The sequence below is a fragment of the Pistacia vera genome, unplaced genomic scaffold (assembly GCF_008641045.1).
Source record: "Pistacia vera cultivar Batoury unplaced genomic scaffold, PisVer_v2 Contig153, whole genome shotgun sequence".
In the NCBI taxonomy this organism is placed as follows: Eukaryota; Viridiplantae; Streptophyta; class Magnoliopsida; order Sapindales; family Anacardiaceae; genus Pistacia; species Pistacia vera.
In genome coordinates, this window is record NW_022195608.1 from 699989 (window position 1) to 719731 (window position 19743).

The 19743-nt window shown below is 37.7% G+C and overlaps 1 protein-coding gene across 5 annotated transcripts in view; it reads right to left on the minus strand.

The window, feature by feature from the left end:
- Positions 1-12683: 12683 nt before the first annotated feature.
- Positions 12684-19743, minus strand: part of LOC116124574 — a 32465-nt gene continuing 25405 nt past the window's right edge. For 3 of the 5 annotated variants that reach the window (XR_004127228.1, XM_031410297.1, XM_031410296.1), the window contains exons 3-5: positions 19105-19121; positions 13645-14401; positions 12684-12854 (exon numbers count right to left, since the gene is read on the minus strand). Coding sequence is in view for 3 of the 5 variants with exons in the window: in XM_031410297.1 (XP_031266157.1) it covers positions 12756-12854; positions 13645-14136 (591 nt within the window). In the remaining 2 variants the exon portion in view is untranslated. Of the gene's footprint in view, positions 14402-19104; positions 19122-19743 lie in introns of all 5 variants that reach the window. The other 2 variants (XR_004127229.1, XM_031410298.1) reach the window with 2 other exon arrangements.

Consider the following 19743-nt stretch of genomic DNA (forward strand, 5'->3'; position numbering starts at 1 on the left):
AATGATAATTTCTTTAAGAGCAAAGAACAAATTGGGTTTTGTGGATGGATCTTGTGAAAAATCAAGTTATAATCAGTCTTCACATGCGCAATGGGAAAGATGTAATTCGTTAGTTCTAGCGTGGATCTTTAACACTGTTTCGAAGGAAATTTTAAACAGTATCGTTTACTCTACTAGCGCTTATCAGGTCTGGGAAGATCTCAAGGAACAATACAACAAAGTTAATGGCACAAGGGTGTTTGGTATACACAGAGAGATAACGAATATGGTGCAAGGAACAAATTTAGTTGCAGTCTACTGCAACAGGCTGAAAACCTTATGGGACGAATTAAGTTCATTTGTAAGCCTACCACCACCAGACAGTGAGTCAGCAAAGGCCTATTTGGCTCATCTTAATCAGCAAAAACTGCTTCAGTTTCTGATGGGATTAACCGAATCATATGCCTTGGTGAGAAGCCAGATTCTGCTGATGGTTCCTCTACCCTCAGTCAAACAAGCATACTCAATTGTGAGTCAAGATGAGAGTCAAAAGATTTTGACTGGATCAAATCCAAACACTGAGGTTACTACAGCACTATATTCACAGGGGAATCAAAGAAACCAAGGTCATAATTCAAAATACAAAGGCAAGAAGCCTTACGTAGAGTGTGATTACTGTCACATGGCAGGGCATAAAAGAGATACCTGTTACAAGTTACATAGGAACCTAGCAGATTTTCAGTTCACTAAAGGAAGGGCAGGATCAAAGGTTAAAGCTAATCAAGTGAATACAAGTCAAGAACAAGCTTCGAACAATGATTTTACATCTGACAAAATCAATGGAGGTACCAATCTGGGAAATGTTCTCACTCCAGAACAATATGCACAATTGTTACAGTTATTGGGGAAGGAGAATGTAGGAACGCCAGCTGCTAATTTGGCAGGTAAAATCATTTCCTTATACTCAAATTGTAACATCATGGATGATTGGATTCTTAACTCTGGGGCCACTGACCATATGACCCATAATTTCAATAATTTTGGGCCTCATGTTACTAGTAAGCCACCCGTATCTAGCTTTGTTAGTCTCCCAAACGGAACAAAAACTTCAATTGCCCATGTTGGTTCTATCAAATTGCAAGATCATTTGTCTCTTAAAAAAGTCCTATACATACCAGATTTCAAATACAATTTGATATCAGTGTCTAAACTAGCCTCTGACAATAATTGTTGCATTACATTTTATCCGGATTTTTGTGTTATCCAGGATCTTTGGAGTGGCAAACTGAAGGGGATTGGTAAGCAATGTCAAGGGCTCTATCATTTCATGTCTTTTTCAAAATTACAATTCTGTTTTCCTGATTTCATTTCAATTTTCAATAAGACCTTAGGTATTCAGGAGTATGATAATTCTAATAGAAAAATAACATCTTTCAATGTAGCTACTGATTCTTCAATTAATAAAATTTTTCATTCCAAAGATGTTACTTTATGGCACAGGAGATTAGGCCATGCTCCATTACTTGTTTTACAGAAATTACATCATGCATTTAGCAATACACACAAATTTCATTGTAATGCCTGTCCTTTAGCAAAGCAAACTAGATTGCCATTTCCTTTAAGTAAGACATCCACATCCCATGTTTTTGAACTATTACACTTAGATGTTTGGGGTCCTTACAAAATTGCAACTCAAGGAAATGCTAGGTTTTTTCTTACCCTGGTAGATGACTTCACTAGAACAACTTGGCTTTTTCTTATACAATTCAAATCTGATGTTTTCCAAACTCTGAAATCCTTTTTGCATATGGTTAAAAATCAATATGACCAAACACCTAAGTACATTAGGACTGACAATGGATTGGAATTTTTCAATCACCAATGTCATGACTTGTTGTCTAACTTAGGAATTATACATCAAAGTACTTGTGTCTACACTCCACAGCAAAATGGAGTGGTAGAACGCAAGCATAGACATATTCTTAACATAGCTAGGGCTTTTAAATTTCAGTCTCATATTCCTGATTATTTGTGGGGATATGCAGTTAAGGCAGCTGTATATATCATCAATAGATTGCCCACTAGAGTCCTAAATGGTCTATCACCTTTTGAAAAATTTTATGGTCATAAGCCCAAATTAGATCACCTGAAAGTGTTTGGCTGCTTGGCATATGCTGTAAATCTTCCTATACAGGACAAGTTTGCTCCAAGATCTATTCCTTGTGTATTTCTTGGTTACTCTTTCACCAAGAAAGGTTACATTTTATATGACCTTCACTCAAAAACCATCTGTGTTAATAGGGATGTTCAATTTTATGAATCTATTTTTCCCTTTCTCCTACATCAGTCCAATAAACCATCTTTTCCTATTAATACTTTCATGGAAGAAGATCTTTCAGCTTCATATGATTTCATCCCACATTCGGATTATTCTGTCATTGATCTTCAAGAGATAGAACCAACTTTCCCTAGTCCTTCCACTCATTCACCAAATGCAGTCTCAATTCCAACACCTCACAATCCTATTAGGAAATCCAGTAGAACAACTAAACCTCCCATTTGGACTACTGACTTTGTATGTCCTACGTTACACAAATCAAATCAAACCTCTACTGTTAAATACCCTATTCACCACTACATTACATATTCCAAACTGTCCCCCACCTATAAACACTGTTTATCTAGCATTTCCCACATTACTGAACCTACCACATTTGCCCAAGCTTCCAAAGATTCTAAGTGGGTGGCAGCTATGCAACAAGAAATTCAGGCTTTGGAGAGAAATGGGACATGGTCTCTGGTTGTTCTACCTCCTGGTAAGATTCCCATAGGATGTAAATGGGTTTATAAGTTGAAGTATAATGTTGATGGAACTTTGGAAAGGCATAAGGCCAGATTAGTGGCCAAAGGATTTACCCAACAGGCTGGCATTGATTATGAGGAGACTTTTTCTCCTGTAGTAAAGATGGTCACAGTCAGGTTGGTTTTGGCAATTGCATCTATGAAAGGATGGTCCCTTTTTCATTTGGATATTGATAATGCTTTCTTGCAAGGTGATCTGCAGGAGGACATCTATATGCATTTACCACAAGGTTTTTCCAATCAGCATGACAAGCATTTAGTGTGCAAATTGCACAAGTCCCTGTATGGCTTAAAGCAGGCCTCCAGGGCCTGGAACACTAAATTAACCACTGCTTTATTGACAGGGGGTTTTCAACAGTCACCATCAGATCACTCTTTCTTTTTTAGACAACAAAATGGACAGATTGTCATTTTGCTTGTCTATGTTGATGATTTGGTCATCACTGGCAGCAGCAGCTCCATGATCCAAACCACTAAGGATCTTTTACATTCTCATTTCAAACTCAAGGACTTGGGCATCCTAAGATATTTCTTGGGATTTGAAGTTGCCCGATCTTCCAAAGGAATAGCCTTATGTCAAAGGAAATATGCCTTAGAATTGATTGCCGAATCTGGATTGGGTGCTGCTAAACCAGCTTCAGTGCCACTTGATCCTCAGCTGAAACTTACTACTTCGGAATATGATGATGCCTTCCCTGGTCAGCAAGCAGATCCTTTATTAGCTGATCCCTCTGTATATCAAAAGTTAGTAGGTAAACTGTTATATTTGTGCCTCACTAGACCAGATATCACTTTTTCAGTCAATTTGCTTAGTCAGTTTATGCACAAGCCTAAACAATCTCACCTGCAATCTGCTCTCAAGGTTGTTAAATATGTCAAAGGTTCTCCTGGTTTAGGTTTGTTCTTTCCAGCTCATGGCTCCATGCAACTCCAAGCTTTTTGTGACTCTGATTGGGCTGCCTGCCTTATGACTCGCAGATCTGTGACAGGTTTCTGCATTTTTCTTGGGAATTCATTGTTATCCTGGAAATCTAAAAGGCAGCTTACAGTTTCCAAATCCTCCTCAGAAGCTGAATATAGGGCTATGGCATCTATTGTAAATAGTTAGTTAGTCAGTTGGATTAGTTAGTCAGTTGAATAATTAGTTAGTCAGTTGAGTTGGATAACTAAACTGCAGTAACAATTAACCATAGTTGCTAATATAACTGTGGTTACTTACTTTTGTATATAAGTGTACTGTACTGTTGAAATAAGAATATGATGGATTACTTTACTCTCTCGGTGAAATCGCATACGTACATGTGTGGTACATTATCATTTGCAACTTCCTTTTCAAGGCGAGAATTCTTAAGGTAGAAGAAATGAACAGTCCAGTACTTTACTTGATTTTTGATATTCTTGTAACAGAGAAAATGGAACTAAGCTACCGTTAATAGGGAATATCTCATAAACTCTCTTTTTGTTTTGGACTGTTGATTATATATTTACAGAAATTTAACTCGGTAGTTTTGGAATATAAGAGGATGTACATCACTGAAAGTAATCACCATGCTATTGGCCTATTTCAATTTATGCAGATTGGATTAAAAATATATTTACTTAATTAGTCTTGTGTGTTTTTTGAGAAAAAAAGATGGCACACACGGAAGGAAACTAAAAATTGACAAAAACAATACAATACCCTTTGGTCTAAACAGCATACCAGATTACAAACCCAAATTTTAACACATATATAAATAGGTTTCACATGAACAACATTGCATATTTTGGCTGAAATAAGATTATCGAGACTGTTCTGAATTTGCCTCTCTCAGAAAAGCAATGGCTAGAGCAGATTCAAATATAAAAGAAGCCACCAATAGACGCAAAGCTTGTAATGCAAAACAAATTCACATGGTATCGACAAGGGAAGAAATTGGCAATTCAATAATTTAATTGAATTTTTAATGTCTTTAAACTCATGAATGATTCAGAACTCTCCATTTGTGCGGCATAATGATTGGGAAAGGTATACATTCAGTAGATTAAGAATCTGAACACGTCGGTGTCCACAATTCCACTTCAAAGCAAATTAGACTTCTAATGCAGTTGCCAATATGCTCACAGAATTAACTATGTGAACTAGTATCAGATTCCTCTCTAACCTGAGGTTTTCGAAATAGCAATATCAGGTTATATCATAAAATAAATTATGGTTTTCAACACTGAAAAATGATAAATCTGTAAGAATGAACTTGATACAAATTTGTTGAACTTTTCAGTGCCAGTTCACCAAAATTTTTATGAAAAGGCCTAAGATTTTTTAAAGAATTACTATAAAATATGAAGGAGTTGCTTTGCTATAGTTTTATTTCAGAGATTGATATGCTAACTTACACTGAAAGGTACCTTCAGTTTGTTCAGAAGAGACAAACCTGAAATTGGGGATATTGGTGTTATCTTCCTCAATGCCTAAAGGATGATTCTCATAGCCAAAATTAGGGGCAAGCTTGGGACAGAGAAGCATTGCCTTGTGCTCGTTGAATTCAGATATTGCTTGGCATCTATCAGTATAATAAACCATTTCTTGAATTTGCTGACAGTACGCCTGATGCGAATCTTTGTATTTTCGTTCGATGCTAGATCTTCCATTTTGGTTTTTATATAGCTGATGTTGCCAAACACCTTTTTGGTTCAATTCAGGTGCTGGAATACGTTGAAGAAAAGTTTCAGTCAATGGTGTCTTTGTTATCAGTGAAAGGATGAGGAAGAATCTTCTTCTACAAGCTCAAGAAAACTAATAAAGCAGAGAAAGAAAAACAGAGAGCACAAAAACTGAAAGCTGAATAATTCTTTTCTAACTGTAACAAGATGCACGTGATGAGCTTAGAAGCAAATATTGCATGACTAGAGTAAACGACATCGTTTTTACAATTAGTTTTTCTCATTTAGCTAATTTCGACTTTTGTCCTTCCTTCCATCATTCCCCCATAACCCAAACATTCTCTACTTCTCCTATACCATTCTTATCTTCATATTCGCTCTTCATCGTGACATTCTCTACACTTTCTTCACATCTCATCTGCAGTTCTTCACAGGACAAAAACTCTAGCAAACAACAACTTTAACTGACTTCTTTCTTCATAAGTCTTTCTTTCCCACTGATTTGCATCTCTCAAATCTCCAGCAAACAACAACTTTTCCTGATTTCTTTCTCCAGCAAACAACAACTTTAACTGACTTCTTTCTTCATTAGTCTTTCTCTCCTACTAATTCTGCAACTTTTAATAACGAATCTGCAACTTATAACTTTTCCCTTAGCCATTGAAATCTATGTCAAGACAAGGGTTTTGTTAGTATATCTGCCAGCTGATACTCAATACCCCCATACTGCATACTAATTTGTTTATCAGCAATCAACTCTCGGACATAATGCATATCTATTTCAATGTGCTTCGTTCTTGCATGGAAGACAGGGTTTGACAACAAAGCCCTTGCACTCATGTTGTCACACCACAAAATAGGCGTGAGTGCGTTTTCAATTCCTAGTTCTGTAAACAAATTTTGAATCCAAACCATTTCAGTGGCAGTTTGACACAAAGACCTGTACTCTGCTTCAGTAGATGATAGGGAGACCACCTTTTGTTTTCTTGAACTCCATTGGATCAAATTTCCTCCCAGAAAAATTCCATACCTACTGGTTGATTTCCTATCATTAGTGTCACTAGCCCAATCTGCATTAGCATAACCTTCAAGAATAAATCTTTTATCTCTAGTGAATAACAAGCCATGATGAATGGTCCCTTGAATGTACCAAAGTACTCTCTTACAGGCTGACTTGTGAGCAATCATGGGAGTCTGCAAAAACTGACTAAGTTTATTTACAGCAAATGCTATATCTGGTCTAGATAGGGTTAAGTACTACAGGCTCCCCACAACCTTTCTATAAAGAGAAGGTTGATCAAATAATTCACCATCCTCTTTACTGAGTTTTGTTTCGAGAGCCATAGGGGTTTGACAAGATTTTGAATCTGCCATGCCGGCTTTGTTTAGCAGCTCATGAGCATACCTGGTTTGCGTTAAGAGCAGTGAGGAATCATTTCTAGTCACTTCAAAACCAAGAAAGTAGTTAAGAGACCCCAAGGTTTTGAGAGCAAATTGTTTATTCAAATCTGTCACAATTTGCTTAATAAGATGATTATCATTCCCAGTGAGAAGGATATCATTTACATACACCAGCAAATAGATGACTTGAGCTTCTCTTTTGAAGTAGAACAGACTAACATCAGCAGCAGAATTCTCAAAACCCCAAGACAGTAATACACTTTTCAACTTGTCAAACCAAGCTCTAGGAGCTTGTTTCAAGCCATACAAGGCTTTATGTAGCTTACAAACATGCTTTGGTAAATGTGGATTAGCAAAACCTTCAAGTTGATACATGTAAACAGTCTCGATTAGCTCACCGTTAAGAAAGGCATTGTTGATATCGATTTGCTAGATATCCCATTGATGATGAATTGCCAAGGATAGCATGACTCTTATGGTGGCAGCTTTGATAACAGGTGAAAAAGTCTCAAAATAATCCAAGCCTGGTGTTAGTTGAAATCCCTTTGCAACAAGCCTTGCTTTATACCTTTGCAAAGATCCATCAGAATTTAGTTTGGTTTTAAAAACCCATTTGCTGTTTACTATATTAATTCCAGGCATACAAGGCACCAGCTCCCAAGTCTGATTGTTCATAAGTGCATTATATTCTGTCATTGCATCTTTCCATTCTGGTGTATTTAAGGCTTCGATTGCAGATTTAGGTTTAACTATTGTCTGACTTGATAAATAGGCACAAGGATTGGATGAATTCAGGTTGCTCTTGGACCTGGTCACCATCGGATGAGTGTTTTGAATTTGGAACTTAGGAAAACATAGATCAACTTCCAACTCAATTCTTGGATACTCAGAAGAAGGTCTGTACTCTGTAGGTGTTGAACATCTATCAGGTGGTTCATCAGCAGACTGATTTCTTTGTAACTTGGGACCTGGAAGAGATACAACTAAAGGAGGTACTACATGTGACATATTCTGCTGAGCAGAGACTGGTTCACATGCAATAGGTTGAGTTCATTGTAACCTGGAATCTGAGAGATGCACTGCAACTGGTTCACATGCAGTAGGTTAAGGAGATACTATAGGTGACATATTTTGCTGAGCAGGGACTGGTTCACATGCAGTAGGTTGAGTTCTTTGTAACCTAGGATCTGAGAGATGCACTGTAGCTAAAACATTTTGCTGAGCTATAGATGCTGATGCAGGTGGATTTGTATGATGGTGTAGAGAGAACCTTACTGGTGATTGATAGTCAGGAGCTTGGATTGCACACAACTTAGTTGAACTGGGATGTGGAAACTGCACTCCAGATGAAGCATTTTGCTGAGTTGCAGGTACTGATGCATGTGAAACTATATGATGGTGTAGAGTTGACACCACTGGTGAATGAGAATCTGAAGCTGGGACTGCACAAAACTCAGGGGAACTTGTAGTTACTGGATCTAAAGAATAGATAGAACAGTTTGGAAGCTGCCAGGAACTTTGAAAGATGGGAGCATTAGTCAGTCCAACAACCTCACTATCCTCATATGAAACATTCTTGAAATCATTTTTAAATGGAAAATCATACTCATTGAACTTGGCTTGCTTGACAATATATAACTTATCGGATGAGGACATACACTTATAGCCTTTGTGAACTAGGCTATAACCCAGAAAAACACACTTCTCGGTATGATAACCAAATTTTTGCTTCTGATATGGTCTGATGAAGGGATAACAACAGCAGCCAAACACCTTTAGATCATTATAGTTTGGTTCTTGACCAAATAACATTGTAAATGGAATTGAATAATCAAGAGAGGTTGAGGGCAGTCTATTCAACAAGTAAACTATAGTACTAAAGGACTGCCACCAGAAATGAAGTGGCATAGTTGCATGTGCAAGAAGAGATAGTCCAAACTCAGTAATGGCTCTAAGTTTCCTTTCTACCCCACCATTTTTTTGGTGTAGATAAAGGCATGAATGTCTAAAGAATATGCCATGTTGGTCTAGATATTTGGAAAATATCCTAAACTCACCTCCCCAATCTGTTTGCAAACATTTAAGCTTATAATTCGACTGTTTTTCAACCAAACAATGAAACTTTGTAAAGATGGGAAATGCTTCAGATTTAGCTTTCAGTGGGTATATCCACATAAATCTGCTGTAGTCATCCACAAATATGATATAATAGCGAAAACCTTTAGAAGATTTAATAGGGTCAGGTCCCCATAGATCAGAGTAAACTAATTCAAGTGGAGCTTGTGAATAAGAATGAGATATAGGAAATTGTGCTTGTTGCATTTTACCATATTGACAAGCCTCACAAAAAGGTGTTTTATTGCCAAAGTAACTGGATGCATTCAGCTTATTCAACACAGCTTTTAAACTCTTTTCTTGAGGGTGTCTTAAACTAGCATGCCATAACAAGGTAGTACTAAGCTTTGCATCCAATATAGGATGGACAAGAGTACAATTATTTGCTGCCAAAACAGAATTAAAACTAGAAGGTCGAACTTGTGAACCTGAAACTTTATTTGCCACTACATTAAGTGGAGAACAGAAAGCTGGAACTGCAGATGAGGACGACAACATGGATGACATAGCTGCATCAAGAGATCCAGAAGATGGTAGAGACATATGCAACTGATACAGCCCATCTTTCAGGCTCCCTTGTAGAAGTATGTCTTTAGTTGTTTTGTCCTTTATACAGCAATGTGCAGCATGAAATTCAACAATAAGATCATTTTCCTTTGTTATTTGTGAAATACTCAAGAGATTTTTGGCTATACTAGGGACACACAACATATTTCTCAAACTCAACACCTTAGAAGAGAAATCAGAAGGTATAAAGTTAATACCTGTATGTGTAATGGGGACTGTATGTCCATTACCAACCTAAACCTGAGTATCTCCTTGATAAGCTGATGGAAGAAGCATGTTCTGAGGATCTGTCGTCATATGATTTGTAGCTCCAAAGTCTACAAACCAGGTCTGATCATTTAAGGTGTGAGGAGTGGCAGATGCAAAGGAGGATCCTTGGTCAGGTAGGCCTGTGACTGCTAGATTAGAGTTTAATCTGTCATCGGTAAATGGAGTTGTCAGGGATGATTAAGGCACATTATACTGTTGTGATGGAGGTGGAACATACCGTGGTGAAGTAGCACTGACTGAAGTATAAGATGATTGAAACTGAGGAGTGTTTGATTGAGGTGGTTGTGGTCGAAAGTTAAATGTAGGTCTTTGGTTAGACTGAAGTCCATATGATGAGTAGGAAAAGGGCTGAGGAGGCATGACTCTTGCTGCCATTAATGCTTGGGTCGAAGCATTAGTGTAACTAGGAATTGTGGTATTGGTTGGGTTAACAGGAAGTGAGCTAGCAATACTCTGATATCCATGATTAAGCCGATGGTAGCAGTGAAGAGCAGAATGGCCAGTCTTCCCACATACTTGGCAAATCAGTTTAGGACGAAAATAACCTCGACCTCTGCCTCGTCCTTTTTGCATGTTAGGGCCAAACATCATCATTCCAGGATAATGAGAAAATCCACCATCAGGAGAACCATTCTGTGGAGTCAAGTACTGAGAATGAGCATACTAAGGAGAATGTCGATATTCATGTGGAAATATATTTCCACCATCAGGATGGCCAGTCTATGAAGTCAAGTACTGAGCAGAAGGATAGGTAGGTTGAACACTTGAATTCTCAAGATGTGATGATGCATTTACTGGTATAGATGCTGTTATATTCCCATTCTTGAACTGAGAACTTACATTGACAATAGTTTCACTCTACTTTGTAGCAAGTAATGCTGGAGCTAAGTGATCAGAAAGATTAGAGTACACATTATGTTGTCTTTCAAGTCGGATTTCATGTTTATGAAGAAGAAATTGAGCTTCCTGTAGAGTAACTTGACTACTTATAGCAGTTAAGTTGGCTACAACAGCATCATATTCAGGTCCTAGTCCGTCTAGTATGTACAATAACAGTTCTTCATCACTGATTAAGACTCCACTAGCTACTAACTCATCACCTAGTTCCTTCATTTTTAATACATACTCATTCATAGCAAGTGCATCCTTCTTAATACTTTGTAAAAGACTTCTCAAATGTAAAGTTCGAGCCTTAGAGACTAAATGAAAGTGCAGTTCAAGTGTATTCCAGATATCATAAGCAGTAATACCTTTCCCAACATGACGAAACCAAGTGAGTTGCATTTTTGGGTAGCCAAGAGAGTGTTGAGGTATGTGAAAGGAAGCACCAGACTTGGAATTTGGTTCAGAAAATCAGAAAATTTGAAGTTGCTGGGATATACCGACAGTGGCTAAGGAGGTTCTCTCGATGATATGAAAAGCACCGCAGGTTATGTGTTCTACATAAACTTTGGTGCAATTTGTTGCCTATTAAAGAAACAGGAAACTATGGCTCAGTGCACGACAGAAGCAGAGTATATATTTGTTGCAGCAGTTGTGAACCAACCATTTGGCTTAGGAAAATTCTAGCAAACCTGAATCAAAACTAGGGAAGTTCAACTCCAATTATGTGTGACAACCAGTCTATAATTGCCATGGCCAAAAATCCAGTACTTCACAGCAAGACCAAGTATATCAAGATAAAATTTCATGTAGTAAGAGAAGCTGAGTATAATGGTGAAGGTAGTTTAATCCATTGCAGAGGTGAAGAATAAACTGCTGACATTATGACCAAAGCATTGTCCAAATCCAAGTTTGAACATCTTAGGCTAAAACTTGGTGTTTCCAGCAAAAGTATCAAGGAGAAGTGTTGATGCAGTGATACCATGCTGGAAATGCATCATGTTCTAGTTTGCAGTTTTAAAATTTTGGCACCATTGGAATTCAGTTGCTACAGTTGCGTGTGTGAGCTGCAAGTTGGTGCAATTTTGAATCTTAGTTTAGGTGTGATTAAGACATGTAATTGATGTATTTTGAGTATGCATTTGTTGGTTGTTATGGTTTAAATTCAAATTTGGAAAATGTCTCTACTGTAGTTGTTGTAAAAGTGAGTGTTTTGGTTGCATTGATGTATATATTTTTCAGTTTTATTGTTGTTAAAGATGATGATATCTTGCTAGAAATGATGAAATCAACACATGGTGGGAGTTGCAAGATTTTGGCGCCACGGTTTGAAATGCTGCTGTGCATGTAGAAGTTGTTTTTGGTCACTGTTTAAGAAATATTCAGTGATGTGTTTAGGTGAATTAGGTTGATAAAATAATGTATTCTGATATGTTTATACATGCATTAGATGGTATGTTTAGTTCAAATTTTAAATTTGCATCTTCAGGTGGAACAGTAGCGTGTGCTTTGTATAAAACTACCCATGTTTTTTGAACGTAAAACAAAGCAAAATTCAGTTCAGATTTTCTCTGTCTACAGCTCTCTCTCACTTCTGTTTTTCTTCCTCTTTCCTTTGTAAAGTCTTCTGCCATAACACCAATAGGAGCATCGATCGTTGCCTGTAAAGTAGTACTCTTGTCATCTTCAATTTCTTAAGGAAGTTGAAAGAGCTTTCAAATGACTCATCACAAATCTACAAAATTTCAAGGCTTATTGGCCATACGTAAATTGAGAAACAAATGAAGTTTGTTTTTTGAGTAAGAAAGATGATAAACACAAAAAGGAAATTCAAGGTTGCAACTACAGCACATATCCTGTACCACCTATTTTATATAATTATACTCAAAATTATATAAAAGCAAAAGAAAGATGGTACACACAAAAATAAACTCAAAATTGTCAATACAATGCAAATCCTTTATATTAATATGCTTATATGGAATATCTTCTGGTCTAAGAGCATACCAAAGTACAAACATAAATTTTAACACAAACTACAAATAGCTTTTACATGAATATGGATTTGGCTCTCTCAGAAAGGCATTGGTCAAAGCAGATTCAGATACAAAAGAAGCCACCAATAGACGCAAAGCCTGCAAAGTAAAACAAATTCATAAGGTATCAACAAGGAATGGATATCATGCTTTCAGATCATCATCTTCAATGGATTCTCTTCTTGAACAGCATCTGAATCAAAACTCTCCCTTTGTATAGTCTAATTAATCGGAGGCGGTAATGCAGCAACAAAATAAGAATTGGCAGTAGCTTAGTGTGGTAGATTATTGGCTTGGCACAATAAACTGACAGCATTTGTATTTTACTTCTATACTGTCACTTACTATTGATTGAACACAATGCATTTGTAGATGGCAATGCCTTGCAATTTGACAAGACTTACAACATAAAAATAATAAAAGATACAGATAGTATGGGAATCTAAAATCTTATGAGGAAATGAGCTATTTGGCTGATGCAGTTCTTCATTGTTACTTTAAAGCAAATAAGATTTCTAATGCTCTTGCCAATGTAAGGAAAAACCTCAAAATACATGTATGAAACTTTATGTTGTTTGCTGCATCTTGCTGGGTGAATTTCAGTGATTATGTCCCAGAATAATATTTTGCACTAAGAAAATTAAAATGATATACATAGCGGGTCTCATCCTACTTTATGGTTTCAAATAGTAATATTCTAGTAGGTTAGGCAAAATCAAAGAAAAGTTAAATCATAGGGACTTGAATTTCGAAGAAATTCTTAAAAGTTGTATGCCAAAATCACCATACGTTTCCATAGCAAGATCTCAAAATAGTCAAAAGAAACTACTATCAGAAATCATGGGATGCTTTGCTAGAGTTTAATACTGAAATATTTATGTCAACTTACCTTCTCACTGTCCACATGCACAACACGCTCCTCAATATCATTGAAAGGTACTTTCAATTTGTTCAGAAGAGACAGACTTTGGAATTGAGATATGCGTGTGATGATCAGATTGTCAATTATGGTAAACATTGTTGGTCCAGTCACAAATCCTCCTCTTGTGGCTTCTTTAAAGTGAGACTTAGGATCCTTGACCATTAAAATTGAACTTCTCGTACTATATGATTCAGAAGGAATTTCACCATCAGAAGTCAGTTGATGATGATAATGACGTTGACCAGGACAATTATAGTAATAATATTCTGTAGCATGGTATGTTGGGTGCAAACCTTCTTCAATGCCTAAAGGATGGTTCTCATACCTAAAATTTGGGGCGAGCTTCGGACTTATAAGCATTTCCTTGTGCACATAAGATTTAAAGTATTTCTCAGAATCGAGTTCCTTGACACTATTGTATAGGTGAGTTAAGGATCCTTTTGAAATACTACTCTGCATTTCTTTTGTTATATAACCAAGTGGAACAGTTAGGAAACTGGAGACTAAATCAACAAATTCTTCACTTGCTTCGGCAAAACAAACAATTTTCTTGGATTTGCTGATGATAAGCTTTACATGAATCTTCCCGTCCACATTGGATTCTGGTTCTTGCACTGTAGGTTCAACATAGATGTTCTGATCAAAATCTTCAATGCCGAACTTTGTTGCTGAATTTCGTTTCAACAAAGTTTCTGTCAAAGGTTTCTTTGACACCAGTGAGCACCTGTGATGATGTAGGTGATAACCTGCTGGAAATGAGAAAGCTTCTGGTTTAATATTCAAATCTGTTTTTGGAGCCAAAGTTTCAGCTTTCGTTTTTGTTATGACAGCAGTGGTTATGGAGCAGATATCAGGCCACTCATGTGAAGACTTTTTTTGTCATGTTTTGTTGAGACTTGACTTGGGTTGGTGCATAATTTTAGCTAAAGTGTATTTGTAATATTTTATTTTACTGCAGTAAGTAAAAACTGTGAAGTAAGTTTGTATATACATTACTCTGTTCAATGAAAGAAATGCAGAGAGAAAATCCCTAAAATCTTGCCGTCTCTTTCATGTTCAATCTCTCTCAATTTTACTCTCATCTTTTCTTCCTTGAACCAACAAATGGTATCAGAGCTTCATTGATCTTAAGGGCCTGATTATCTAATCTTTTCTTCTACATTTTCTCAACCCCTGTTCGCAGAAATCAGTTCCAAGCACCACACAAACTGACTCAATGGCACAACCCTCAACCTCTCTATCTCCTCCAACTTTCAATGGGATCAATATCACATTTGGGCTGTCAAAATGAAACTTTCCTGAGAGGACAAGGTTATGGCAGTATTTTGAGGGATAAACAGCCACCTGCACTGGGGCCAAACCCCACCTTGAACCATTAAAGTACACATGAAGAAGCCACCAAATCACCTAGAGCCTTGTCCCATATCCAGTCAGCAGTGACTGACAAGTGTTCACTAGAATCATGGCATATGAGTCAGCCAAGGAAGCATGGGATAATCAAAAGAGTTCGTTGGTAGTGATACAACAAAGGGTATGCAGTGCTAAACTTGAGAAGGGAGTTTGAGATGCTGAAAATGCAGGATCTAACCGTAAAAGATTATGTGGATAGGTTGATGAATGTGGTAAACAAAATCAGATTAATGGGAGAGGAGATGACAGATAAAAGGATAGTTGAAAAGTTCTTGTTAGTCTACCCGAAAGTTTTGAATCTAAGATATCCTCACTAGGATTCTAAGATTTGACACAATCACCCCCACTGATTTGTGTATCCCCTGCAAGCTCAAAACAAAGGAATTGTTGAGGCAGAGGACACTACTGAAGGTGCAATGGTGGCTGGATTCAAAGGTAACCAGGCCAGTGTGAGCAGGAACCTGCGGAGAAAAGAAAGGAAAGGAGAGAATGGAAAACCAGTGGATAAACCGACTGGAGGGAAAGAATTTCCACCATGTGCTCACTGCAAGAAGAAGGGGCATAGTGAAAAGAGGTGCTGGTTTAGGCCTAATGTTCGTGTAGATCATGCAAGCAATTGGTCACATTGAAAAGGTATGCAAGCAAACCAACTCAGTCAACACCGCAAGCTCAGATTGGTAGGACCCAGCCAAACTCAGATCCAGAGCAGTTGTTTGTGGCCTCATGCAGTTTTGTTCAAGCTCAAAATGATGATTGGCTGTAGATAGTGGTTGCACAATCACATGACAGCAAACTTGGAAGACTTTGTGAATTTGGACAGTCTTACCATTCCAAGGTTAAGGTTGGTAATGGGGAATTTGCAGCTGTGAAAGGGAAGGAGATGTTGCTGTACAAACAAAATCATGTATCAAACTCATTTCCAATGTCTTGTAGGTGCCTAGTTTAAGTCATATCTCTTGAGTGTTGGTCAAATGATGGAGAGAAATATGCCCTGCACTTCCGGATCAGTTTTGCACAATCTTGGACAGTGAAGGGAATGAATTAATAGTTAGGATGATGGGAAAAAGTTTTCCCATTAGTTTGAACAAACCTGACATAGAAACATATGTTGTGAGTGTAGATGAGACTGACTTATGGCATAAGAGATTAGGCCACTTAAACTATCATAGCCTTAGAGAAACTCAAACCAAAGAATTGGTCTCTGATCTGCCCAAAATTGGTGAAACAAACCATTTGTTCACTTGTCAACTTGGCAAGATAGCAGACTTCCCTTCCCTGTAAACAGGCCTGGAGAGCTAGTGAAAAACTGCAACTTGTCCAACGGATGTGTGTGGACCTAGCAAACCCATCCTAAATGGAAGCAAGTATTTATCCTCTTCATTGATATTATTCCCGGATGTGCTGGGTGTTCTTTTTGAAATTAAAGAGTGAAGTTGCAGTGGTGTTTGAGAGGTTTAAAGTACAAGTTGAAAAGCAATCAGGTTTAAGCATAAGAATGTTAGAAGTGATAATGGAGTGAGTATACTTCCAATGAATTTGAAAAAATCTGCAGGGAGGCTGGAATTATTCACCAGTTCAGTTTGTCCCTATACTCCACCAAAAATGAGTTAGTGAGAGGAAGAATAGGACTTTAATGGAGATGGCAAGGTGCATGGTTGCAGAGAAGAGGCTGCCTAAATCATTTTGGGCAGAAGCTGTAAATACAGGGGTCTATTTGCTTAATGACTCCCTACTAAAGCCTTGACAAATCAACCCACCTATGAGCTTGGTATGGAATGAAACCCTCAGTTAGAAACCTAAGATCTTTGGGAGTGTGTGTTATGCTCTCATTCCATATCTAAAAGAAGCAAACTTGAGAGAAAGCTTTGACAGGAGTTTTTATAGGATACAGTAGCAATCCAAGCTATAGAGTATATGATCCTGCAGCCAAGAAGATACACATCACAAGGGATGTGAGGGTGGATGAAAAAGGGACCTGGAACTGGGAGAAAAATGAAGTTGAAATGGACAAAATAGAGCAGATTGCAGATGCTCCAGTGGACAGATTTGACATTCCAGAAGAGGCAGACTTGGATGATGATTTTCCAATCAGGGGAACAAGGTCCTTGACTGAGGTTTATGAGAGATGTAAGCGCCATGATTGAACCTGCAAACTTCAGGGAGGCTGCCAATCCGAATCTGGAGGAATGCATGCAGGAGGAGATAAACATGATTGAGAAGAATGGAACTTGGGAGTTAGTTGACAGACCAAAACCAGAAGTGATCCAAGTAAATGGATTTTAAAAGGAAGCTAAGGCCTGATGGTTCAGTGTAAAACATAAGCAAGACTAGTTGTTAAGGGTTTTGCTCAACAATATGGGTGGATTTTTCGGATACCTTTGCACCGGTGGCTAGACATGATACTAAAAGGATTCTTCTTGCATTGGCTGCCCAATTTGAGTGGAGAATCTACCAACTAGATGTCAAGTCAGCATTCCTAAATGGTTGGCTCAATGAGGAATTTTTGTGGGCAACCGGAGGGATATGAAGTGGAAGGGCAGGAGCATAAGGTGTATTTGCTGAAAAGGCCTTATATGGCCTGAAACAGGCTCCAAGAGCCTGGTACACAGAATCAATGAGTATTTGATGAGTTTGGGTTATGCAAGGAGTGCTAATAGCACACATTATATGTTAGAGGCTGGAAAATGGGTGTACCATAATTTCTCTTATGTTGATGACCTACTGATCATGGGAAGCAGCCTAAATCACCTTATGATTTCAAATCAGCCATGCAGGAATTTGAGATGACTGATCTAGGGGAGATTCCTACTTTCTTGGGATGGAAATCCCCAAAGTCACCATGGATATTGTCAATCAAAGAGGTATGCAACTCAAATTTTGCATAAGTACAACATGAACAAATGAACAACGTGGACACTCCATTGGCTGTGAATTTAAAATTGAGTAAGGATGATGGGCTGAGAAAGTTGATGAAACAATGTACAGAAGCATCATAGGCTGCCTTCTGTACTTGACTGCCACCAGACCAGATTTAATGTTTGCTGCTAGTGTCTTTTCTAGTTCATGTCCAATCCTATTGAGATTCATCTTAAAGCAGCCAAGAGAGTGCTGAGATATTTTAGGAAGTGTTGAGCTTGGAATATGGTTCAAGAAGGCTGAAAAATTGCAGCTTGTTGGCTACTCTGACAGTGATTGGGCTGGTTGCATTGATGACATGAGGAGTACATCAGGTTATGTGTTCTTCTTGAACTCAGGGATAGTATGCTGGCATTCCAAGAAACAAGACACCACAGCACGTCCACGGCAGAAGCAGAATATATTTCTGCTGCTGCCGCAGTTAACCAAGCTATTTGGTTAAGAAAAATTATGCTAGACTTGAGGCAGGTTCAAGAAGAACCTACTGTAATTTACTGTGACAACCAATCAGCAGTGGCCATGGCTAAGAATCCAATCCTACATGGCAGACAAAGCACATCAAGATCAAGTTTCATGCTGTGAGGAACCGAAAGCAATGCTGAAGTAAAACTAATCCATTGTGGTGAGATCAACTTGCGGATATCATGCCCAAGGGACTACCTAAAACCAAGTTTGAGAGTTTGAGACTTAGACTTGGTGTTTCCAGCAAGCTTATCAAGGAGGAGTGATGATGTAGGTGATAACCTGCTGGAAATGAAAAGCTTCTGGTTTAATATTCAATCTGTTTTGGAGCCAAAGTTTCAGCTTTCGTTTTGTTATGACAGCAGTGGTTTGGAGCAGATATCAGGCCACTCATGTGAAGACTTTTTTTGTCATTTTTTGTTGAGACTTGACTTGGGTTGGTGCATAATTTTAGCTAAAGTGTATTTGTAATATTTTATTTACTGCAGTAAGTAAAAACTGTGACTAAGTTTGTATATACATTGCTCTGTTCAATGAAAGAAATGCGAGAAAAACCCCCTTAAAAAAAAATCTTGCCGTCTCTTTCATGTTCAATCTCTCTCAATTTTACTCTCATCTTTTCTTCCTTGAACCAACAACCTGAGCAAAGTGAGAACCTGAAAGAAGGCATCAGGTCACGAACACAACCACAGTTCAGCTATCTAACAAATTGGGAAATTATTAATCATATTCAGAGAGATGGTATAATAGAAGATGATAGTAGATCTAACATAGAGAGTTAGCGTAAAAACAAGACTAACACACAATTATGCCGTTATGGTCAATAAACGAATTTGCTTATTAGAAACTTAGTTCGTAAAGTTGAAGGAAAATCTAAAAATCATTCTATATCTTAAAAAAATAAATAATAGGTTTATCTAGGGGAGAAATAACCAAGCCTAACAAAAGACTTCTAATCAACAAGGAAATAAAATACCAATTAATTAAAAAAAAAAAAAAGGAAATTCTAACTGTTGACTAATTATCACATAAGAAAGGACTCTAAATAAAATAGGAAAAACGCATAGAAAACTGAAACGGCCTGTAAGCACATCGAAACAATGGATTTTGGGTTTGAAAAAGACACTCAACTGGGGACCTGGATTGCCACATTGCCAGGCTCGAAACGAGCTTTCTATTTATATCGTATGGGCCCCGTAATTCCTTCAGATGAAGAATTATGATTGTTTTAAGTTGGTGTACCCGTATTTGAGCTTCTGACGCTCGGCCCTATCAAAG